Raw genomic sequence first — 26,573 nt, forward strand, 5'->3', positions numbered from 1 at the left:
CGGGTGGCTGAGGTGTGATGGTGACTACTGAGGAGCAGGTAGCTGAGGTGTGATGATGACTACTGAGGAGCAGGTAGCTGAGGTGTGATGGTGACTACTGAGGAGCAGGTAGCTGAGGTGTGATGATGACTACTGAGGAGCAGGTAGCTGAGGTGCGATGATGACTACTGAGGAGCAGGTAGCTGAGGTGTGATGATGACTACTGAGGAGCAGGTAGCTGAGGTGCGATGATGACTACTGAGGAGCAGGTAGCTGAGGTGTGATGATGACTACTGAGGAGCAGGTAGCTGAGGTGTGATGATGACTACTGAGGAGCAGGTAGCTGAGGTATGATGATGACTACTGAGGAGCAGGTAGCTGAGGTATGATGTTGACTACTGAGGATCAGGTAGCTGAGGTATGATGTTGACTACTGAGGATCAGGTAGCTAAGGTGTGATGATGACTACTGAGGAGCAGGTAGCTGAGGTGTGATGATGACTACTGAGGAGCAGGTAGCTGAGGTGTGATGGTGACTGCTGAGGAGCAGGTTGCTGAGGTGTGATGGTGACTACTGAGGAGCAGGTAGCTGAGGTGTGATGATGACTACTGAGGAGCAGGTAGCTGAGGTGTGATGGTGACTACTGAGGAGCAGGTAGCTGAGGTGTGATGGTGACTACTGAGGAACAGGTTGCTGAGGTGTGATGGTGACTACTGAGGAGCAGGTAGCTGAGGTGTGATGTTGACTCCTGAGGAGCAGGTAGCTGAGGTGTGATGGTGATTACTGAGGAGCAGGTAGCTGAGGTGTGATGGTGACTACTGAGGAGCAGGTCGCTGAGGTGTGATGGTGACTACTGAGGAGCAGGTAGCTGAGGTGTGATGGTGACTACTGAGGAGCAGGTAGCTGAGGTGTGATGGTGATTACTGAGGAGCAGGTAGCTGAGGTGTGATGATGACACACCAGTGATCACTCCCCATTTCCGCCTTTGTTTTTATTCATTACACAAAATTATCAACAACTTACATCTCTACATCAAACATGTCTAACAAAACAAAACACAGGTATAAACAAGAAAATACTAAATACATACAATATATATATATAAATAAATAACATAAATATAAATATTTCTTTCATTTTACTCTCTCACTTTCCCCATTTCTTTTGTCACATCCCTTTCTGTTTATAGTAATTATGTGACTAACCCACTTCATAATATTGCTGTGAATGCACGGTATGATGCCATGATATGTTCAATTACACAAAATGTTCTTTGTAGATGTTTTGTTACATTCATTTGTATGTTATGTTTTGTTATGTTATGTCAACTTTTTGTTGTTACTACTGCCATGGATGATGTGTATGATCTATGTGCTGTATGTGTTACATTCACTGCTTGTTGTCTCAAAGGTTGAGGGTGGGAAAAAAGCGGAGGCAAAGGCTACAGTGGTTGCTGCTGTTGACCAAGCACGTGTTCGGAAGCCAATGCATGGAGAGAAGGGTCATGCTGAAGAGGAAACCATAGATTCTGATATAAAACAGCAGTCGATGCTGTCTACCACTGAGCAACAATTCTCAACGAGGACTGAGGCTGGGCAAATGCAAACAACAATTCAAACACTTGCTCCTGAACAGAGTATTCATGTCTCCCAGGTTAGACGTGACTTTTAAGTAGACAATAGAAGAAGAAAGAAAAACCTTTAAAAATGAGTCATTTGTTATATTTTTGGGGTTGTAATCACTCAATCTGAACTCCATTGGTTATTTTAGATGCAAAGAACTACCACTCAAGTGGATACTGGCCTTGCACCATCCCCAATTCCACATTTCACAGTTTCAAAAGTTATGGTTCCTAAACCTGACCATAGCTATGAGGTAAGCATAGGTCAAATCAGGCAAGCAGTGCAACATAACAGAAACAAGAAAATAAATCAATAATTGTCTATCTTATATAGAGGTAGATATTTATACATATGTAAACGTGGTTCCTGCTTGCCTGAGATGCAACTTTCTATCTTTGTAGCAATCATTCAGATGAGAACTTAATACAAAATGTAATCTAAACAATAATGATTTGATATATTTGATTTTGGTCTTAATCACTCCCGTCCTATTACCATTAATCAATAATTATACTAATAATGTCATATTCATTTGAATAATCCTCTAACATACTGTAGTTTTATACTTTATTCAAAACCCCTCCATTCATATAGGCTTTAATCAAACTAACTTAGATTCCCCATCTTGTGGCTAAACAAAACAAACCCAAGACGTTCATAATGCTTTGTTCTGATTCGTGATGATAATGGTATTCTCCTTGGGTTGATCAGGTTTCGATAGCAGGTTCTGCTATTGCCACACTGCAGAAAGAGTTATCCTCTACCTCTTCACATGCTGCTCAAAAGATCATCAAGACAGTGAAGCCTCCATCTCATAAGATTGTGGTGGCGACAAGAGTGACGCCAGAGCCGACCCCACCTCCGTTTAAAGATATCGCAGACAGATATCAGACACATTTCGACACTCAGTCACAGCAGAAACAGATAGGCACTTCGTTTTCAGGGGGCATGGAGCAAATTTATGAGGACTGGGAACAACAGGTTTGTAACCCAGGTGTTTTTCAGATACTAGTCCTCATGTATTAGAACCTCTCCTCTCCAGTGTCTTAACAGTTCTCCTTAGTTGCTACTAATCTTAACATCAGCCTTGTATACCTCCCCTCCTACGACAACCTCTAACTAAACCAGTCCATTTGTCTTTTGTCGTCCAAGTACATTTTTGTCCACTGCAAAAAAAATACACACACACACACACACACACACACACACACACACACACACACACACACACACACACACACACACACACACACACACACACACACACACACACACACACACACACACACACACACACACACACACACGGTGCTAGAAATAGTATGACATTAACAGAGATGTGTCTATTCCCTAGGTTATTGAAACAGCAGTTGTTCCATCACCAATAGAGGAGCCAACTGTGCCACCTACTCTTGTGGCTGTAAGTATTTTAATATTTTTCATTCCTCATTCTTTAAAAAAATATATACATTTTTCATTACTTTTACCTATAGATTAGCATTTTACTGAACATGTGTGTGTTGTTTTCAGGGCTTGAACAACGTGACTGTCACTGAGGGTGAATCTGTGACTCTGGAATGTCAGATCACTGGTCACCCTGCCCCTGGCATCATGTGGTTCAGAGAGGACTACAGAATTGAGAGCTCCATTGACTTCCAGATCACTTATGAGAGTAAATGTGCCCGTCTGGTCATCCGCGAGGCCTTCGCAGAAGACAGCGGTCGCTTCACTTGCACTGCTACTAGCGAGGCTGGAACCATCAGTACATCCTGCTACCTGCTTGTCAAAGGTAAAGAGCATAAAGACAATGTTATGTATGTCTACCTATACCTTATTGGAATGATTAAACCTGACTTTGATGAAACCTGACTTTATATTGCAGTGTCAGAGGAGATTGAGAGCAGAGAGGACACTACTGTGTCTGAATATGTTGAAACTTCTGCAGAGCATCAGTGAGTAGAAAACAGCATGAACTATTAACAAATGTGTTATTTACGAGTTTGCATTGAAAGCATACAACTGGATAGTTTCTCGCTTAAGACTGTAGACAATTTCTTGCTCAAGATATTAGATAGTTAAATCATTAAACCTTCCTTTTAGGATTAGCATTGGAGCCAAGGAGGAGACCATGTCGGAGGTGAGCGCTGTTGCAGAGACTGTGGAAGCAGCTCCCTTCTTTGTCAAGAAGCCAACTGTGCAGAAGTTGGTGGAGGGCGGAAGAGTTGTCTTTGAGTGCCAGATCGGAGGCAGCCACAAGCCCAACATTATCTGGAAGAAGACTGGAGTGCCCCTTACTACAGGATACAGGTAACACATTCCTAGTCAATCACAATATTGCATTTTTGTATTTTTTATTGTGCTTTCTACATTACATTATATTTCCATCCATTAGATATAAAGTGCACTACAATAAGGAGACTGGAGTGTGTAAATTGGAGATCTCCATGACGTTTGCTGATGATGCTGGAGAGTACTCCATCTTTGTCAAGAACCCTCTTGGAGAAGAGTCTGCCTCAGCCAGTCTGCTTGAGGAAGGTCAGTCGGTTGAATTTTTATTAGAAAATGTTTGCGGGGTTGAGTTATAGCCTTACACTAAATTGGTATTTCCTATTAAAGTTGGTATATCCCTTATTACAGAGGAATATGAAGAATACATGAAGAAACATGAAGTGACATATAAGACTGAAGTGACTACAATGGTGCAGGAGTCTAGAGTGGCAGAAGTACCAACTGTTGCTGTTAGTGGCTATGAGACAGAACAGAGGATGTACATGCAAAACAGAATGGCTCAGCAGGCCCAAGCGACACGCACCTTCATCTCCGAGCAGGTATAGTGATCAGCTGAGGCACCTCACACTAAACACTACATCAACTTCACACTAAACACTACATCAACTTCACACTAAACACTACATCAACTTCACACTAAACACCACATCAACCTCACACTAAACCCTACATCAACCTCACATTGAACACTACATCAACTTCACACTAAACACAACACCAACCTCACACTAAACACTACATCAACCTCACACTAAACACTACATCAACTTCACACTAAACACCACATCAACCTCACACTAAACCCTACATCATCCTCACACTAAACCCTACATCATCCTCACACTAAACACTACATCAACCTCACACTAAACACTAAATCATCCTGACACTAAACACTACAACAACCTCACACTAAACCCTACATCATCCTCACACTAAACCCTACATCATCCTCACACTAAACCCTACATCATCCTGACACTAAACACTACATCATCCTCACACTAAACCCTACATCATCCTCACACTAAACACTACAACAACCTCACACTAAACCCTACATCATCCTCACACTAAACACTACAACAACCTCACACTAAACCCTACATCATCCTCACACTAAACCCTACATCATCCTCACACTAAACACTACAACAACCTCACACTAAACACTACATCATCCTCACACTAAACCCTACATCATCCTCACACTAAACCCTACATCATCCTCACACTAAACCCTACATCATCCTCACACTAAACACTAAAACAACCTCACACTAAACCCTACATCATCCTCACACTAAACCCTACATCATCCTCACACTAAACACTACAACAACCTCACACTAAACACTACATCATCCTCACACTAAACCCTACATCATCCTCACACTAAACACGACAACAACCTCACACTAAACATTACATCATCCTCACACTAAACACTACATCATCCTCACACTAAACCCTACATCATCCTCACACTAAACACGACAACAACCTCACACTAAACACTACATCATCCTCACACTAAACACTACAACAACCTCACACTAAACACTACATCATCCTCACACTAAACCCTACATCATCCTCACACTAAACACTACAACAACCTCACACTAAACACTACATCATCCTCACACTAAACACTACATCATCCTCACACTAAACCCTACATCAACCTCACACTAAACCCTACATCATCCTCACACTAAACACTACATCATCCTCACACTAAACACTACATCATCCTCACACTAAACCCTACATCAACCTCACACTAAACACTACATCATCCCCACACTAAACCCTACATCAACCTCACATTAATCACTACATCATCCTCACACTAAACCCTACATCATCCTCACACTAAACCCTACATCATCCTCACACTAAACACTACATCATCCTCACACTAAACCCTACATCATCCTCACACTAAACCCTACATCAACCTCACACTAAACACTACATCATCCTCACACTAAACACTACATCATCCTCACACTAAACCCTACATCATCCTCACACTAAACACTACATCATCCTCACACTAAACCCTACATCATCCTCACACTAAAAATCAACCTACATCAATCATCCTCACACTAAACCCTACATCATCCTCACACTAAACCCTACATCAACCTCACAATAAACCCTACATCATCCTCACACTAAACCCTACATCATCCTCACACTAAACCCTACATCATCCTCACACTAATCACTACATCAACCTCACACTAAACCCTACATCATCCTCACACTAAACCCTACATCAACCTCACACTAAACCCTACATCATCCTCACACTAAACCCTACATCAACCTCACACTAAACCCTACATCAACCTCACACTAAACCCTACATCAACCTCACACTAAACCCTACATCATCCTCACACTAAACCCTACATCAACCTCACACTAAACCCTACATCAACCTCACACTAAACCCTACATCATCCTCACACTAAACCCTACATCATCCTCACACTAAACCCTACATCAACCTCACACTAAACCCTACATCAACCTCACACTAAACCCTACATCAACCTCACACTAAACCCTACATCATCCTCACACTAAACCCTACATCAACCTCACACTAAACCCTACATCATCCTCACACTAAACCCTACATCAACCTCACACTAAACCCTACATCATCCTCACACTAAACCCTACATCATCCTCACACTAAACCCTACATCATCCTCACACTAAACCCTACATCATCCTCACACTAAACACTACATCATCCTCACACTAATCACTACATCATCCTCACACTAAACCCTACATCAGATGTTATTTGACATATTTTTGTTTTTGTGGCTTTTTACACTACAATGGAAATCCAATAATTCACTCAATAGCTTTACTTTTAAAAAATGTTTACAGGAACTCAAGATTACTGTCGTTGAGGAGAGGATTATCCATGAGATTGAGGTCCGCATCATGCAGATTACATACCAACAAATTGTGACTGAGGATCGGGAAGAGATGGTGACTTGTGCAGACCGTGAGGCTGTACAGTCAGCCTTTGCCACTCCAGTTAAAAACTACAGAATCATAGAAGGAATGGGGGTCACTTTCCACTGCAAAATGGCAGGAACTCCATTGCCCAAGGTAGTCAGAAAACATGTATTTTTATATTTCGTGTCCATTCTCCTTCATATAAATGTTGAGATTAAACATTTATCCATAATTTCTTATCTCTCAAAAGATCGTATGGTACAAAGATGGCAAGCGTATCCATCATGGCGGCCGTTACCAGATGGAGAGTCTTCAGGATGGTAGAGCCAGCCTACGTCTTCCTGTGGTGCTGCCAGAAGATGAAGGTGTTTACACAGCATTAGCCAGCAACATGAAGGGCAACTCTGTAAGCTCTGGGAAACTGTACGTGGTGCCCACTGCAGGAGCAGAAGCTCCACAGATGCCTGAGTCACCGGCAATGCAGAGAATGAGGTGAGATGTTATGCTATGAATCCCACATGTAAGTGATGTAGCTGCTTAATAGCCTAATCATAAAGCCATCATAAGAACTTTTCATTTCTGTGTTCATTTCTCAGGTCCACATCCCCACGCTCTACAAGCCGCTCTCCCGGTCGTTCTCCCGGACGCTCTCCTGCTCGCAGACTTGATGACACTGATGAGAGTCAGCTGGAAAGACTATACAAGCCTGTGTTTGTCTTGAAGCCACAGTCATTCAAGTGTGCTGAAGGGCAGACTGCCAGATTTGACCTGAAAGTAGTTGGTAGACCCATGCCTGACACTTTCTGGTTCCACAATGGTAAGTGATGTGAAAACATGATACATCGTCTAAGATATGTTTTATTTAAAAAAAATATTTAAACTATTATTCCTTTCTTTGTTATTTTCAGGACAACAAGTTGTCAATGATTACACCCACAAGATAGTGGTGAAGGAAGATGGAACTACGTCACTGATTGTGGTTCCAGCCATGCCCCATGACTCTGGAGAGTGGACCGTGGTCGCTCAGAACAGAGCTGGAAGGACCTCTGTCTCCATGACACTTACAGTTGACGGTAAAGGCTCCATTTGAAATATGTGACTGACTCAGGAAAAAGGGAAACATTTTGATTTGTGCTCCAGTGGATATTTCAGGACATGAATCTATTGTTTATTTGTTATTTATTTTGTATTCCATTCATTTATATGTGCTTGATCTTTGTTACATTTACAGCCAAAGAAAACTTGATCAGACCCCAGTTCATTGAGAAGCTGAAGAACATCAGTGTTAAGCAAGGCACTCTGGTTGAGTTGGCGGTCAAAGCCATCGGAAACCCCCTGCCTGATATTGTTTGGCTGAAAAACAGTGACATCGTCTCCCCAATGAAGCACCCAAATATCAAGTGAGTGTCTTGTCCATATCATGAGTTAAAATACAGTTAGTATGTTGTCCTCACATGTTGAATATTCTGAGTCTATTCAGATACATTACAGTAGCCTAGCAGTTAAGAGCATTGGGCCAGAAACCAAAAGGTCACTGCTTCGAATCCCTGAGCCGACTAGGTGAAAACGCGGTTGATTTGCCCTTGAGCAAGGCACTTAACCCTATTTGCTCTGGATAAGAGTGTCTGCTAAATGACTAAAATGTAATAGAAATGTATATATTTCAGGATTGAAGGCACCAAAGGAGAGGCCAAATTCCAGATCCCCCAAACAGTTGGCACTGATAGTGCTTGGTACACAGCCACAGCCATTAACAAAGCTGGAAGAGATACCACTCGCTGCAGGGTCAACATTGAGGTGGAAACTGCTGAACCTGCACCAGAGAGGAGACTCATTATTCCCAAGGGAACCTACAAGGCCAAGGAAATTGCAGCTCCAGAGTTGGAATCCCTGCATCTACGTTATGGCCAAGAGCAATGGGAGGAGGCTGACCTATATGACAAGGACAAGCAGCAGAAACCACAGTTCAAGAAGAAGCTGACTTCCGTCAGGCTGAAGCATTCTGGTGCTGTCCACTTTGAATGCAGACTGACCCCTATTGGTGATCCCACTATGGTTGTTGAGTGGTTACTTGATGGCAAACCCCTTGCAGCTGCTAACAGATTGCGCATGGTTAATGAATTTGGCTACTGTAGTCTTGACTTTGAAGTTGCCTATGCCAGAGACAGTGGTGTCATCACCTGCAGAGCCACTAACACGTTTGGTGCCGATCAGACCTCGGCTACACTGATTGTAAAGGAGGAGAAGAGCATGGTGGAGGAAACTCAGTTACCTGAGGGCAGGAGGGGACTACACAGAATTGATGAGATGGAGCGCATGGCTCACGAAGGAGGTCCTTCTGGAGTCACTGCAGATGAAGGGGCTGAGAAGACAAAGCCTGAAATTGTGCTTCTTCCTGAGAATGCAAATGTGCAGGAAGGTGAAATTGCAAGGTTCCGTTGCAGAGTAACTGGTTATCCTACACCTAAGGTCAACTGGTACCTCAATGGGCAGCTCATTCGCAAGAGCAAGAGAATGAGACTTCGCTATGATGGCATTTACTATCTTGAGATTATCGATATCAAGTCATACGATGCAGGAGATGTCAAAGTGTTAGCAGAGAACCCTGAGGGCACAGCTGAGCATCTGGTGAAGCTGGAGATCACACAGAAAGAGGACTTCAGATCTATTCTTCGTCGTGCACCAGAGCATAAGGCCCCAGAGCCTAGCACCATGGCTGAACATGGCAGAGTTTCCTTTGATGTGGTTAAGGTTGAAAAACCAACTGCCATCAAAGAGACCAAAGAGGTAGTGCAACTAAAGAAGACCGAAAGAGTCATCCATTCAAAAGCCACAGAGGAGACAGACGAGTTGAAGGGCAAATTTAAGCGCAGGACAGAGGAAGGATATTATGAAGCCATCACTGCTGTGGAGCTCAAGTCTCGTAAGAAGGATGAGTCCTATGAGGACATGCTTAGGAAGAGGAAGGAAGAACTGCTTCACCATCAGAAAATGTTGTCTGAGGCTGATAAGAAAAAAGAGGAGGAACGCAAGGTTCATGTTCCCTCAATTAAACCAGAGAGAGTAAAGCTCTCTCCCAGCATGGAAGCTCCAAAGATCATTGAACGCATTGCTAGTCAGACCGTGTCTCAGATGGAAGAAGTTCGCTTCAGAGTCAGAGTTACCGGTAGACCAGACCCTGAGTGCCAGTGGTTCAAGAATGGAATTCTGCTGGAGAAAACAGATCGCATTTACTCGTTCTGGCCTGAAGACCACGTATGTGAATTAGTGATCAAGAAGGTCACAGCAGAAGACTCTGCTAGCATCATGGTCAAAGCCATGAACATTGCTGGAGAGACTTCAAGCCATGCATTCTTATTGGTGCAAGGTAAAGTAATAATTTCAGTAATTTTTCTACATTGTTCATAGCATTAGTAGCCTATTGTCTGAGGTTGTGACACAAGATGCACAGTAGTAATGTTTCAGGGCCGGTCCTTGTTAGTACCAGGTGCTGTAAGCAAAAAAATAAAATAAGCTGCCATTGATCATCATTCAGTGGAAACTATTAAATTATTTCAATTTGAAACTTAGATATTAAACCTTATTTAAATCTGTGTAATTGATATTCACGGCATCCCTGATACATTATACCATCTTCATCCTTTTAGCAAAGACAGTCATCACCTTCACACAAGAGCTAGAAGAAACCAACGTGAAAGAGAAGGACACGATGGCGACCTTTGAGTGTGAGACCAATGAGCCTTTTGTTAAAGTCAAATGGCTGATGAACAATGCGGAGATTTTCTCTGGAGACAAATACAGGATGCACTCAGACAGAAAGGTTCATTTCCTCTCTGTACTGACCATCAACATGAAGGACGATGCAGAATACAGTTGTGCTGTTATTGAAGATGACCACATCAGGACCACTGCCAGACTCAATGTGGAAGGTTGGTCGTTTTTCTTACCACTGGTGTACAAGTAAAACTTTAATGACTGGGTTCTCAGATACAGATGAAGCCTCTAGTCCTAGACTAAAAAGCAGGTTCATTGGAGAAGAACTCAGTTTAATCTGTGGGAAACCTGTCCTTTTTCATCAGTAAATGTACTCTTTGTTTTCTGGAATAGATATACTAACAGTGCTCTCATTATACAGGTGCCCCACTGTCAATTGTAAAGAGGCTGGAGAACATTGAGGTGCCTGAGACCTACTCTGGGGAGTTTGAGTGTGAAGTGTCTCGAGAGGATGCCGAAGGTGTATGGCATTTTGAGAACAAGGAGCTCACTCCCAGCAGCAAGCATGCCATCTCCTCCCGCCGAGGACGCCACAGTTTATCTGTGAAAGATGTAAAGAAAGAAGACCAGGGAAAATATACATTCACCACGGGTGAATTCAAGACTAGTGCCTCCCTGAAAATGAAACGTGAGTGTTCTAAGGATGAGGATTTCTATCTAGATGAAAGACAAAAAATATATCGTTTTTTTCATGACCTATTAACATGTGTAGTTGCATGAAAAAAAGTCTTACTTCAATCTCTTCTCCTTTAGTGCGCCCTGTGACCCTGTTGCACCCCCTCTCTGATATGACAATCTGTGAGGGTGACATAAGCCAGTTTGAGGTGCGATTCTCTCAAGAAGATGTTGAGGGCACTTGGATGAAGAATGGTGTTGTCATTGAAGCTTCAGATCGCATCCACATTGTTATTGACAAGCTCATCCATAAACTTCTCATAGAGGATACAGGCAGGCTTGATGGTGGAATGTACTCCTTTGTAGTTCCTGCTCAGGACATTTCCACCACTGCAAAGCTGACTGTTCAAAGTAAGTGATTTGATTTCATACTGTCCATACTAATTTGGAGTATTTCTTTATATACTAGGCCTTATCGTGTTGTCTTTTTCTGTGTGTATTATAGCGATTAGCATCTTGGCCCCACTCAAGGATATTACATCAGTTGAGGGCACCAAGGCTGTTATGGAGGCTAAAATCTCTGCTGCAGATATTAGCTCAATTAAGTGGTTCCACAATGACAAGCTTGTGATGCCCAGTGAGAGAATCCAGATTGTTCCAAAGGGATCCAAACAGCGTTTGGTGTTCAATCGGACATTCGCCTCTGATGAAGGAACCTACAAGCTATGTGTTGGCAAAGCTGACTCTAGCTGTAAACTGATAATCCAAAGTAAGCTTTTGCACAAGTGATTAAATGCAACATAACTTCATACAATACTTTTTTGTCAGTTACAGATATTATCCAACTAAAACATACTTAACTTTTTTTAACAGAAATTTCAATTGTGAAGCAAATGGAGGATCAAGTTTGTACAGAGACACAGCACGTCACATTTAATGTGGAGGTGTCCCACCCTGGCATTGATGGTATCTGGACCTTCAAGAAACAACATCTGAAAAATGATTCCAAGTACAAGATAGTGACCAAGGGCAAGAACCACAGCCTGACTGTCATTAACACCATGAAGGATGAAGAGGGGCAATACACATTCGCTGCTGGTGAACAGACATCCAGTGCAAAGCTTACTGTGTCAGGTAAGATAACTCTTGTCCAAAAAGTGCATTACACTGTAAACATATACACGTTATGGTGTAAAAGTTCAGTTGGATATTACAACAACCATTCACCTACCAAATCTAAAAACTTTTTAGGGCAGTTACCCAATTGGAGGAAATAAATCCAAATGTATTTGTGTTCCCAGGTGGCGCTATATCCAGACCGCTGCATGACATCATTGTGGCTGACTCTCAGACAGCTGAATTTGAGTGTGAGGTGGCCAACCCAACTGCTGAGGGCAAGTGGCTGAAGGATGGACAACCTTGTGACTTTGGTGAAAATGTCAGGAGTGAGAAAAATGGAGCTGTCAGACGTCTTGTTATTGTCATCACCAGACCCACTGACATCGGTGAATACACTTACCAGGTTGCAAACTCCAAGACAACAGCCAACCTGAGAGTTGAAGGTAGGTGTCACTTCCAGAGTAGAAATGTTAACTTATTTTCAACTGGTGTTAGCATTAATATATGACTATTATATTATTACTATATGCCTGCTGTTATGTCATGTTTGTGTTTGATTTCATAGCTGTGAAAGTCAAGAAAACCCTGAAGAACCATACTGTCACTGAGACACAAGAAGCAGCATTCATTCTGGAACTCACCCATGAGAATGTGAAGGGCTCACAATGGATTAAGAATGGTGTAGAGATCCAACCTAGTGAGAAATATGAAATCACCGTTGATGGCATGGTCCACACCTTGAAGATCAAGAACTGCACCATACACGATGAATCAGTTTATGGATTCAAACTTGGAAAACTATCTGCTAATGCCAGACTGAACGTAGAGGGTAAGTTAATATTTTTATGGTCACAAATTGCAACTGTTTGTTTACTTAAGATTTTGAAAGTTTTGACTCTCAATCTTTTTTTCAGCAATTACTATAACGAAGAAGCCTAAAGATGTGACATCACTATTGGATGCCACTGCCTCTTTTGAGCTGAGCCTGTCTCATGATGACATCCCTATCAAATGGATGTTCAATAACGTTGAGCTTAAACCAAGTGAAAACATCAAAATTCTGTCTGAGAGAAAATGTCACAAGCTGATCATCCAGAATGTGGATGACCACAAGGCAGGAGAGTACACTGCTATGGTCGGACATGTGCAGTGCAGTACTCATTTATATGTTGAATGTAAGTTTTGACACGTGAACAAATAGATGACTTAACCCACACATCAAATGTATCTTCAATATATTCATTATTGTTCGTTCTCTCCAGCTCTGCGTGTCACAAAACCCATCAAGAACATTGAAGTCCCAGAGACCCAGGTGGCCACTTTTGAATGTGAAGTGTCACATTTCAATGTCCCATCCACCTGGCTGAAGAATGGAGTGGAGATAGAAATGAGTGACAAGTTCAGGATTGTGGTGCAGGGCAAACTTCACCAGCTCAAGATCATGAACACTGGCAGTGAAGACTCTGCAGAATACACCTTTGTCTGTGGAAATGACAGAGTCTCTGCAACTCTGAAAGTTAGCCGTAAGTTTTCAACTAACCTGTACTTGAAATCATTTGTATCACATAGGTATTTTTCTCTAATGACATTGTTTTTCTCCTTAGCCATTTTGATCACCTCCATGCTGGAAGACCTCAATGCACAGGAGAAAGACACCATCACATTTGAAGTGAATGTCAACTATGAGGGCATCACCTACAAGTGGCTCAAGAATGGTGTTGAGATTCGCTCCACTGACAGATGCCAGAGCCGCACCAAACACCTAACTCACTCTCTCACCATCCGAAATGTTCATTTTGGTGATGGTGCAGAGTACAAGTTTGCTGCTGGCTCTGCTGCAACTACAGCCAGCCTATATGTTGATGGTATGTTTTTTTTAACATCCAGACCCTTTCTAAATATTCATCATGAAAGTAATTTTTCTGTTGTTCATTAATATATTCGCTCTCTCACAGCACGTGTTATTGAATTCACCAAGCACATCAAAGATATCAAGATCACAGAGAAGAAGAGGGCCACATTTGAATGTGAGATCTCTGAGCCTAATGCTCAGGTGACGTGGATGAAGGATGGACAGGAGCTGGAAATGTCTGAAAGGTACGTCTCATTCATTTATTTGTATATTATTCCTGTGAGATTCCTGTGAAATGCTACATTTGAATGATTCCTCTGTATCTTAAGAGTTATTTCTAAAATGCCTTGACAGATACAAGGTCTCCACTGAGAAATTCTTGCACCGTCTAATGATCCAGTCAGTCCGCCTGTCTGATGCTGCAGAGTATTCTGTGGTCGCTGGTGCAAGCATGTCAAAGGCTCATCTCACCGTGGAGGGGCGTGACATCCACATCACAGAACCCGAAGAGAAAGAATTCATGGTGAATACGGACAACATTGAAGGAGGACAGTTTAAAACTGAATAGTTAAAAAATTATCAGTGTTAATATGAACATTTATTATTTATTATTTATTTTCAGGTTGTTGAGAAACAAAAAGCGTCGTTTGAGTTTGAAGTCAGTGAGGACGACGTTGAAGGTCGCTGGCTGAGGAACGGTGCTGAGATGCAGTTCAACCTTGACGATAGGCTCCACTACATTGCCATTAGAAAGGTCCATCGCATGACCATCTCTGAAACTTATAGAAGTGATGCAGGGGAGTACACCTTCATCGCTGGCAAGAACAGGGTCGTGGTGACTCTGCATGTCAATAGTAAGTGTTTGCTCTCTTTTAACTCCCAATAACAAAAGTCACACTGAAATAATAATGCAATTTTCAAATAATGCAAACTACCCAGTTTTCCCTAAGCTTGGTGTTCCTTCCTTTCTTCTCATCAAATGTCTTTGTTTGTTCCCATAATTTAGTCCCTGAGCCACCTCAGATAATTCGCGGCATGCAAGCCCTGTCTGTGGAGGCTGGCAAACCTGCTAGATTTTCTGTGGAAGTGACTGGCGTCCCCCAGCCCCAGGTGTTATGGTACAAGAACTCCCAGGCTCTCTCCCCTGGCTTCAAGTGCAAGTTCCTGCGTGAAGGAAATGAGCACACTCTGCTTCTCATCGAAGTGTTCCCAGAGGACGCAGCCTTGTACAACTGCGAGGCCAAGAATGACGTTGGGCTTGCCACCAGCTCAGCACCACTCAATGTGGAAGGTAAAGTGGAAAAACAATCACATATAAAGTACTAAAATAACCTCTTAGTGAAAAAAGGGGGGGAAAAAATATGTATTTTATTTCAGTTTCAGAAGTCGTTTCTCCTGACACTGGATCTCCACTGTCCAAGCCTGTGATCATAACACCAATGAACAACACCTCAGTCAATGAGGGAGAGGCTGCTAGGTTCCAGTGCAGAATCTCTGGTGAAGGTATCTATCTCGACTTCCACCACTAGGCCTATCTCTTACTTTGTTCTCTAAACTGTTCAATTAAAATAATAATAGTATTGCATTATTCATAAAAAGCAGCACTAATAATCTTGCATTATTAATACTATTGATATTAACCAAATGTTTCTCTTGCTAGATCTAAAGATCTCTTGGTACGTCCATAAGAAAGAGATCGGCCAGTCCGATGCCTTCAGGATGTCTCAGTTCGATGACACCTGCCAGCTGGAGATCACCAGAGTGTACCCCGAGGATGAGGGGGAATACACCTGTGTTGCCAGAAACTCAGCAGGAATGGTCACTTGTGCAGGATATCTGGCACTTGAAGGTGAGTAAAAGTCTTAATGAACATAGTTTGTTCTGTATGTCCAATTTAAGTGTGCTTTTGTATTGTTAAAGGTTGAGAATAGATACCATTTGTCCTAGAACTTATTTTTTCTCTATGCGTGTACTTGTATGATTCAATTGATCTTTCTCCTTATCTTCATATTGCCCTGGGGGATAATCTGTTTTCAAAGTTATTCAACTTTTCTTTACTCGTAGTATAGGTTCATTTTTCATTTAGCAGTTGATTGTTGACCAAATTACACTCTTCTAATTCTCCCAGATCAAAATATGAAATCTGTAGCTAGGCAAAGTGTGTCAAGCACTGGGGGAACAATGATCAGTCATAAAATGGAAATGTATTCAGAAGGGTACCAGTCAGTGGATGTCAGTGGATCACACAGTGTACAGACCTATGAGACTGTGTCTGAGATGTCCACAATGAGGACGTCATCTTCATCAGTAAAGATGGCTGAAGTGACCACTGTTGAGAGTTCTGAAATGAGCATCGCTAGAAGCCCTAAGTTGCTCTTGAAAATGAATGACGTCAAAGTCAAAAGTGGTGAGATGGCTCAGTTCAACTGCTCGTTCCACGGGCAGCCCTTTACTGAAATAGTGTGGGATCATAATGGAAGGAACCTCACAGACACGGAGAGGGTGAAACGTACCCAAAATGGAGGTGTGCTGTTGCTTGTCATACTCAATGTTCAGCTTGGTGACCAAGGGACATACCTCTGTACCACAAAAAATCAACACGGAGAGAACAGAACTTCGGCACAACTCACAGTTGAAGGTGGATACAGTTTCTATTTAATATTTCCACTCTCTGGTTCATTTCACCTCCATTCCGCTTGATTCTTTTGTAAAACCTTTAAAACTTTTAATATTTCCTTTAGATTGTAACCGATTGGAATATAATGTAATAACATATTTATTTTGTAAGTATAGTTTTTTTTCCCCATTCAAAGCATGCCCCTAATACCATCTCGCCATCTTACTAACTCCCAGTGTTTAGATCTAAGATAACCTCTTACTGATGTCCTCTGACTGATGTTCTTAATACCTAATAAATCTCCCTTAACTTTATTCTCACCCAGCCAAAGAAGTGAATCCCAAAGCCGAAACACCCATCCCTTCCGATTCTGTCAATAAAGACTCTAAGACAGACAGGGAGTCGTCTAAAAAGCCCTCTGACCAAGACAAGCAGGAGTCCTTAAAGAGTCTTGGACCTCTACCTCCATTCTCACAAAGAACTCAAAGGCAGATAAGCCATGAGTATTACCCTGATGTTATACCCTATGGAGAATACGAATGTGATTACATTGGTGCCACCTACCCAGAGTTCCTTGTGACACTGCCCGCAGAAATCCTTGCCAAACCTAGAGACACCGTGTCTCTCTTTTGCGTTATAAAGGGAATTCCTACTCCGTTTGTTTTCTGGCTACACAATCGGTTGATTGTCGAAGAGTCCATTTCTTACTCTCTGAAACACAAGGGGCACTTGTGCTGCTTAAATGTTATGAACGTTGGTCCTAAGCAAGGGGGCGTTTACACTTGCAAAATTGTCAATTCAGCTGGAGACGCTGAATGCAGCACAGTGATGAAAGGTTGGCAACTGCATGCTTTGGTCCTTACCACCAATATGCACTCTTGGCCGTTATTGGCCGTTCTTGTCAATTCCACATTTCACACTGTTCCAAACTATTGGCCGTTCTTGTCAACTCCACATTTCAGACTGCTTTCAACTATTGGCCGTTCTTGTCAACTCCACATTTCACACAGCTCCCATACTGCCCTATACAACAAGAAAAATAGATTATAAAATGATAGCTCATGGACAAATGTGCTAAGAAACAGGTTGTCAAGTACACTGACTTAAATGTGAAAAGCGAGAGAGATGTGCTCAATTTACAACATGCTTTCCAAGAGACGGAATTCACTGTATGATCACATCAAAACCAAAGCATGTCAGATTGTTTTCATCATTGCAAAATAGATGTTGACAATATGGATGTAACCTATGTTACCTGGTTCTAGCAGTAAGTACTATATATATATATATATATTTGATAAATCACTAATTTATAAATGTTTGTCTATTGACAGTGGTTGAAAAGGAGGTGGAGAAAAAGGAAAAGGAAGTTAAAGGTAAATATATTTTCTTTATCATTAACATGTGATTGAATGTCAGATTCCTGGACTCAGATTAAGCCTATTCCTGGACTAAAAATCACTTTCAGAGTTGGAGGTGCTTTGCAGAGTCGGCTTGATCTGGAACTGGGAAACAGGCCCTTTATCTTTTTTTTTGCACAGGCCCATATCCTCCAGATTTTTTTTTTAATGTCTGGAGCAATATGATCGTGTATAATGTCCCTTTGTAAAACTATATGTTGGGCATGTGACTATCCTGAACGGTCATAATATTTGCCTTGAATTGTAATGCAATAGGTGAAACCTACATGGCTATTATGTGAAATTAAAATAATGCATGTTTTTTGTCTTGCTGATTTCAATTCAAGAGGTGCTATCGTTAAAATGTGTTCCTTTATTTATTGCTTTATTGTTTTTTAAATCTTAATATTTATACATTATTGTAAGTGATAACATTATGTAATTATTTTACTCAGCTTTCTCTAGCTTCACTGTCTCAGCTGAAGAGGAAAAACAGGAGTCTTACTTCACTGGTCTACAATTAGGCAAAAGCAAAACACTTGAACTCAAGCCAGAGTCCAAACTTTATTCTAGTACAACAGAGAAGAAAAAAGAAAAGCCAGTTTTTGTGACCCAACTCTCACCAGTAGCTGTCACTATTGGGGACATAGCTAGATTTACTGTCACAATATCTTGTCTTCCAAAGCCTAATGTCCAGTGGTTCCACAATGGTCGGGTTATAACAAGTTCATCAGTTTACACATTTGTTCAAGAGCGAGACGAATATACCCTCGTCATTAACAAAGTAGAGAAGGAATTTGAAGGAGAATACTCATGTACTGCAAGCAACAGGTTTGGCCAATCAACCTGTACCACTTTCTTGAACATCCAAATAAGTGACACAAAGAAACCAGAGAGGCAGGTTGAGAAAATGTTCAAACCCACTGGCCAACCACCTGAATTTATTAAAACTATTGAGCCTGTACAATGCTCTGAAGGTGGTCTAGCTCTCTTCAAGTATATTGTCACTGGGAATCCTCTTCCAGAGGTTCAGTGGCTTAAAGGTAGTTATCAAATTCAGCCCAGTAAGTATTGTATTGTGGTGAACAACCCAAATGGCTCTGGCTTCATCAACATGAAGGGCATCCAACAGCAGGACAGTGGCCTCTACACTTGTAGGGCTTCCAACCCATCTGGGGAGGCCTCTTGTAGTGCTGAGCTAATCGTGTTCAGAGAGTCTGTCTCTATATCTCAGCACCAGGAACAACATGTGGTTGTTCAGAAACAAAAAGGTTATAAAGTATCCATGACTGAACAGGCTACAGAGTCACGCTTGTACATGGTCAACCTTCCTGGAGAAGCCAGGGCCAGAGATCAGATGGTGTACACCATAGGTACTGAGGAGAGACAGGTTATTTCCAGCGAGCAAGTGGACACCCTTAGAGAGTTGGATATCTCTGCTGCTACCCTTCATAGAGAGCAAGTCACCCACCAGGCTGCAGTGCTGCAGTCACATGAGGTAGAAGAGAGAGTGTCTGTGACTCCCACCAGACCACCTCCAGCCTCAGCTGCGCCTATTAAACAACTGCATATGGCCGCTTTTACATCTGCTGTCCAAGAGAGCCAAAAGCTCATAGAGCAACATTCTGATCGTATCCAAAGTCCGGAAATCTTAGAGCTTGAGCCTGCAAGGGAGCATCATTCGAACATAATGTCTGCCACATCAGAAGAGGTTATTCCTCTAATCACAGTGAGAACTGAGGTTTTAGGAGACAGAAAACCAGAACAGATTAAGTCATCTAAGGAACCAAAACAGGTTGTCAGTAGTCATCTAGTTGAAACCAGGTTACCAATTCTGAAAGAGAAATTAGGTATAACCACTAGGCCTGTGGAAGAGAGAAGCTTCAGAGTTACAGAGGGTGTTAAGATTTTATATACCGCTACATTGACTGGGCAACTGCCACTATCAGAGCGCCATTGTGATACGCTATCAACATCGGATAAACCCACTCAGTCCCTGCTAGAGAAGGAACGTCCTAACCCAGTGGTCGCACCAGTCAGTGAGACTCAACATACTTTATCCAAAGAGCAGAGATTTGAAATACACAAACGTAAACAAGAGAGCGCTTTGGTAAGTAAAGATAGGTTATTGAAATCAGCCATGAGTGCTGAAGAAAAACATCTGCTCCAGACTGAACACTCAAAAGCTATTCCAGGTTTGGAAAGCGCGATGTCTTTGCAATTTGAAAAAGAAGAAGAACAGCTCTTACATCTACAGACGATTAGTAAGCCAGATATATTACAGTCTGAAGGTAGATTTACTTGCGAGAAGCCATTGCCAGAGAGTGCAGATGCAAGAAAAAGCCCTACTCTGTTGCACACAGTCACCCACAATGAATGGAAATCTGTCACTTGTGAGAAGATATCTGAGTTTTCAGCTCAGCTGGACACAATTTCAATTGAACCCAGAAAAGAGGCCAAAGCTCCTTTACATCTTCAGTCTATTCAGTCAGAAAGTGTATTACCTAAAGAAGGTATACTTAGTCCCGAGAAGCCAGATCAGCAGACTGCAGTACAGAAACAGGAAAGAGCCCGCAAACATGCAGCAACCTCAGAGGATAAAAGGGAGTTTAGTGCAGATTATTCCAAAGATCTTGATGTGTCCGTGACAGGAGTTCAGTCAGAGCTTAGAACAGAACCCAGACCTCAGAACATTCTTCAGGTCACATCAATGCCCATGCAGATATCCAAAGAAACACCATTTACTAGTGATGTCAAACAGCAGCGTGCATTAATCCAAAAGGAGGATCGCTGGAACATTATGCACTCAGTAACTGTGGTTGACACTCAAAGTATAGAAGAGGGGCATACCATAAATTTGAAAGCAAATGATGCATTCAAACCTGTAGTGAAAATTGAACCAAAGATCCCAACAAAGCCTGTCTATATTGAAGAGAAGGCAATAGCAACTGAAGGTTGTGCCATTTTACATGCAGCTGAACAGGATTTTGCTGTTCAGATCCACGAAGGTCAGTCGGTGAGACAATCAATATTATTGGAGGAGAAACACATCATTGTTGGTGAGCAATCAAGTGAAATTGGAAAATCTGCTGGATTGGTTGTCAGTGTAAAGACTCAGCCTAAAGGGGTATCATTTGTGCACGAGTCTCAGGAGAGCCAAGTTCTTCCAAAGGAACTTACCTTTGTGATCCCAATGCCAAAACCAACAAGTTTGGGCATCAGACATCAGTTGAAAACTGCGCTTCAGTCTGCTGTGGCTTGTGACCAGCCACTTATACTAGCAGACGTTGTTGAGAGATTGGAGGCTGTTGAGGTACAGGAAGTGAAGGTAGGCAGGGAAACTAAGGGTGCAATGTTCACCTACCTTATCACAACACCGGGTGCCTCCATGGAAATAACAATTGCTTTTGAAGGAGAATACCCTCAGACTGCTGATCTGAGGACAGAACTCCAAGCAGCTTTCCATGCTATAGTTTATAGAGAGCAAGAGACCCTCATTTTGGACCAACCTGGCACAATGCAAATAGTCAAGCCTCAGAAAACAAATGTTAGCAGTGCAAAATCCAAAGAAATGCTATCATCGGTGGTGGAAACTGTCAGAGTAACAGAGAGTGCAGAGGGTTTCGAATCCCCTGTAACACAGTCTGCTGCTCAGAAGACTGAAACGATGGCTTCGTTCCAAAGCATAACAGCTCAGGATCGCACTGTGGTGCATGAATCCAGGCAGACTACTAGGCAGGAGACCAGATCTGTGACAGTAAAAAGCCATGATGAGAGAGATGTAGGTGCTGCAGATTTAACCACAGCAGTACCCTTCGCCTCTGTCCCTGTCGAACAGTCTCATGTGTTTATACAGAGAGAAACGATGGAGGAGTTTCTGTCAGAGGCAGTTATGATTAGTAAACTTCCTGAGCAATTCACTAAAGCTTATCCCATTATTGTAACTCCCCTGGAGGATATTTGTTCAGAGAACAATAGCATGGTTACTTTTAGTGTGACCATAATGTGTGTCACAAAAGTTAACTGGCTTTTCAATGGAAAGTTGGTCAAATCTGGCAAAGAATTTAAGTGTTCAAAAGACCATGACACATACACACTAGTAATCTGCGAGATTGTCAAGGAGAAGCACGAAGGAGAATATGTCTGTGAGGCTGAGAATGAAGCTGGCAAGGCTACAACAACATCAAGACTCACTGTTGTCTCGAGAGGTTGGATAATGGGGATATTTTCATATTTTCATAAAAATAGTAACTAACGCGACATAAACTTCCATTAGTGATTCCTAGCATGCATTCACTTTACTTTAAAATCACTATAAATTAACAGTAATATTTTTTGTTGATACCACCCCCATATCCTCCTGCTTTCTTGTTCCAAGGTATCTTCTTTTTACCCATATCACTCTCTTAAAAATCCACCTCTGGTCCATTCCCCGTCATCCTCTTTGACTCCACATCACTCTCGTCTTCCCCATTGAGTCCTGAAACCCTCTTTTTGCATGCCTTCTTGGACATCTCATCTTGGTCCCATTTTCTTCATTGAAGTGTTTTGATCCAAACCTAACATCATTTCCCTCCACAGTCCCTCCTGGTCAGTCCTGTTTTGCAACCTTCCATCCTAGGTTCACCATTTCACCACTTTTAACTACATCAACTAGAATCATAGCCAGTGTGCTAATTGTAATATTTTCTTCCCTTTCCCTGCACATTATAGTGCCACCAGTTTTCCGGTACAAAATCCAGCCCCTGGAGGTCAATGTTGGCAGCGGAGCCAAGTTCGAATGTGAGATTGAAGATGCACCAAATGTGCAGTTCAAGTGGTTCAAGTCTGGCACTCCTATCAAAGAGAGTTCAAATTGCAGGATCCTCAGTCGGCAACTGACATCTTCATTGGAGCTTCTGAGCCCAACCAAAGCTGACAGTGGTGAATATACCTGCAAGGCTACAAACCAGAATGGCAGTGACACCTGTGCCGCCAAACTCAACGTAACTGGTGAGTGAACTGAACTTTTGCTTAATTTAATTCAACAGGTTGTTGTACCAAAGGTTATGGTTTTAGGAATATGATGTGCTTCTTCCCTCCACAAATCTAGTTATGGTCACATCTATACTCGCTAAAAAAGCTCAAACAAATCATCTTGTGATTTGTCAGGTTATTGGATTTTGTCAGGTTTTGAAATAAATCTTAATATGTTGTTAATTATTATGTTTTATTATGTATTTTTTCCCTTTCTTATTTTCAAATTTCATAGAACTTTTCCCACCTGCCTTTATTACTAAGCCTGATCCATTGACATTGTATGTTGGGAAAAAGGCAAACATTCAGTGTGTAGTCACTGGATCTTCACCGATGACTATTGTCTGGCATAAAGACAACAATGCCATTTCTTCGGGGGGAAACTACAAAATCTCCTCAGAAAATAATAAATATATTCTTGAAATATCAAAACTTGAACTTACGGATCAAGGTGTTTACCTGTGTAAAGCGTTCAACAGTGTTGGAACTGCTGTGTGCAGCATGGAGATGAAGGTCATCAACAAACCCTATTTTGTGAAAACACTTGAATCAGTGTCAGTCGCTGTTGGAAATCCACTGCACCTTGAGTGTCAGTTGGATGAGGATACCGGAGTGTCCATCACCTGGATAAAAGATGGCAAAAAGCTCCATCAAACAATGGATTGTAAACAGTCTTTTGAAGATAAGATGGTCACTCTTGATATTCCAAAAGGAAAACTTAAAGACACTGGAAACTATGTCTGTACAGCTGCCAATGATGCTGGAAGCACAAGTTGCTCCACTTCAATAAAGGTTCAAGGTAAGCCTAATCAGTTTATTTTCAAGTTTTCTGCAGTATTTGTGGCACAATATATATGCAGTTATGGAAATTAACATCTTTGGATTATGATCAGATAGATTTATAGATTTTGCAATATCTTCACCCATCTGTATCTTTTGGCTGCATCTTCAACTGCCTTTTGACAAAATCTCTTATTTCTAACTTGTATTTGCTCCTCTTTTTCTGAGTTTTGTTCATTAGCAATGACTTCTTAAAATATTGTTTTGAATTGTTCAATTGTTCAATGCATACATCCTGCAGAACCCCCAGTCTTTGTAAAGAGACTGGAACCCAACTTGGTTTGGAAGCAAGGCATAAGTGCACGTTTGCAGTGCACAATCAAAGGGTCACCTGAACTCCATGTCACCTGGTTTCTGAATGACAAAGAGCTCTCGGCTGGCGAGAAATACAAAATCACTTTCAAGGACGGTTTTGCTACTTTGGAGATCATTGAAATTGCTTTGTTAGACAGTGGAAATTACACATGTGAAGTCCTGAATGAAGCTGGCTGTGAGAGCTGTAGCACCAAGTTAACTATAAAAGGTTTGTTGTGTCAGTTATGTAGATAATTACGATCTTTGATATTGTCTTCTGAATATTATGTTATTGTGAAATTGTATCAAATATCTCTTCTCAGAACCACCATCCTTCAAAAAGGAATTGCAAATGGTTGAAGCAGTCAGGGGCACTGTTGCTCTCTTCCAATGTGAAGTTGCAGGCACTGCCCCATTTGAATTCAATTGGTTTAGGAGTAAGAAATCACTCACTTCCGATAGGAAATACAAGATTGTTTCTCAGGACTCGATTGCTTCTTTGGAGATCTGCTCATTTGAAAGTGCAGATGTTGGGGAATATCAATGTGTTGTGTCAAATGATGTTGGTTCAATCACTGCAAAGACAATTGCCAAACAGAAAGGTTAGTTAAAACCAAACACTTTCATGGAGGATATTCTTCTTCTTCTTATTCCTCTTACCTATGTATTCCTCTAAATTATAATGACTATTATTGCTATAATTGTAATTTTTTTTAGAACCACCATCATTCGCAAAGAAGATTGAGAACACTACAGCAGTTTTGGGCAGTGCTGTTAAACTGCAGGGTACTATAAAAGGCTCTGCCCCTATTACTGTCAAGTGGATGAAGGATGCTGAATGGCTTAGGGATGATGACCCTAATATCACCATGGCATTTCAGAATAATATCGCCATTTTGACAATAGCAGCTGTTGACATTTGCCATGGTGGAAAGTATACATGCCAAGCAGAGAATGAGGCTGGTCAACAAAAATGTGAAACCTCTTTAGCAGTTCAAGGTTAGATTCAGAATATTTCACACAAGTATATTATTTTGGGCCACTGTTGATGTTTCAAATCTAAAAATGTTTGTATAATTACATTTTAGAACCCGCTAGAATCTTAGAGAAAGTCGCATCCATCAACGTGACTTCAGGGGAATCAGCAACCTTGGAATGCACAATTGCAGGAAGCCCGGATCTTAAAGTGAAATGGCTCCAAGATGGAAAGGAGATTACAGGAGGCCGAAAATATAAAATCACTCTTAAAGACAATGTAGCCATCTTAAAGATTGTTGCGGCAGAGAAAGGAGGCACATGTGAATACACGATGGAAGTGTCCAACCGCGTCGGAAAAGACCAGTGCTCTTGTTCAGTCACAGTGCTAGGTTTGTTTTGTAGTTTATGCTTTTTCCATAATTACGACTTGAGGAACCACAAGAATGTTATAATGAAACAAGTTATATTCCCCTCAACAGATCGTGTTCTTCCACCATCTTTCACAAAAAATCTTAAGAAAGTTGATGGAAATATTGGTAACAACATTACTATGGAGAGCAAAGTATCTGGATCTCAGCCCATGTCCATCTCTTGGTACAAAGACGATAAAGAAATAACGTCGGGACAGAAATATCAACTTGAAATGAAAGAAACCACGGCTTCATTGGGAATAACCCAAATAGAAAAGTGTGATGAGGGAGTATATACATGTCGGGCAACAAATTCTGCTGGATTTAAAGAGAGCAGTGGAACCTTATGTGTTAAAGGTTAGAATAACTATACTTATTAGAGTAACATAGTTTAATAGTAGTATAATAGTGTTACATTCTTTTGGCCATAATGAAGCTAAACGAACACATTCACATTTTGTCTCTTCCAAACTGATTTTAGAACCTCCAATCTTCACATTAAAACCTGACAACCAAGATGTCGTACCAGGATCTACTGTTGTCTTGAAGTCTGCTTTCACTGGATCGGCTCCTTTTACGATTAAGTGGTTCAGAGAGGACAAGGAGATAACCACTAGAGGCGCAAGTTTTATCAAGAAAGACGCTTCTTCAAGTTTCTTGGAACTTCACTCAGTGAAGCCCAGTGACTCGGCTAACTACACTTGCCAAGTGGCCAATGATGCCGGGAAGGTGGCACACTCTGCAGTCTTGTTTGTGAAAGGTGCCTTTTCTTTG

At 41.6% G+C, this 26,573-nt stretch overlaps 1 protein-coding gene across 1 annotated transcript in view; it reads left to right on the forward strand.

The window, feature by feature from the left end:
* Positions 1–26,573, forward strand: part of LOC123990170 (titin-like) — a 172,535-nt gene that overhangs the window by 6,873 nt on the left and 139,089 nt on the right. The window contains 40 exon segments of the mRNA XM_046290780.1: positions 1,237–1,632; positions 1,750–1,854; positions 2,313–2,582; positions 2,956–3,021; positions 3,132–3,390; positions 3,484–3,553; positions 3,702–3,908; positions 3,994–4,136; positions 4,239–4,429; positions 6,810–7,037; positions 7,135–7,376; positions 7,481–7,701; positions 7,793–7,957; positions 8,116–8,284; positions 8,552–10,251; positions 10,532–10,813; positions 11,020–11,286; positions 11,412–11,684; positions 11,779–12,042; positions 12,147–12,407; positions 12,575–12,835; positions 12,958–13,221; positions 13,307–13,567; positions 13,655–13,915; positions 13,997–14,257; positions 14,348–14,489; positions 14,599–14,767; positions 14,867–15,098; positions 15,251–15,535; positions 15,622–15,747; positions 15,905–16,093; positions 18,196–18,237; positions 18,717–22,469; positions 22,975–23,253; positions 23,513–24,076; positions 24,359–24,640; positions 24,735–25,013; positions 25,129–25,410; positions 25,500–25,778; positions 26,281–26,559. Coding sequence (XP_046146736.1) covers positions 1,237–1,632; positions 1,750–1,854; positions 2,313–2,582; positions 2,956–3,021; positions 3,132–3,390; positions 3,484–3,553; positions 3,702–3,908; positions 3,994–4,136; positions 4,239–4,429; positions 6,810–7,037; positions 7,135–7,376; positions 7,481–7,701; positions 7,793–7,957; positions 8,116–8,284; positions 8,552–10,251; positions 10,532–10,813; positions 11,020–11,286; positions 11,412–11,684; positions 11,779–12,042; positions 12,147–12,407; positions 12,575–12,835; positions 12,958–13,221; positions 13,307–13,567; positions 13,655–13,915; positions 13,997–14,257; positions 14,348–14,489; positions 14,599–14,767; positions 14,867–15,098; positions 15,251–15,535; positions 15,622–15,747; positions 15,905–16,093; positions 18,196–18,237; positions 18,717–22,469; positions 22,975–23,253; positions 23,513–24,076; positions 24,359–24,640; positions 24,735–25,013; positions 25,129–25,410; positions 25,500–25,778; positions 26,281–26,559 — 14,269 coding nt within the window.

This window comes from Oncorhynchus gorbuscha, linkage group LG01 (assembly GCF_021184085.1).
Source record: "Oncorhynchus gorbuscha isolate QuinsamMale2020 ecotype Even-year linkage group LG01, OgorEven_v1.0, whole genome shotgun sequence".
NCBI lineage: Eukaryota > Metazoa > Chordata > Actinopteri > Salmoniformes > Salmonidae > Oncorhynchus > Oncorhynchus gorbuscha.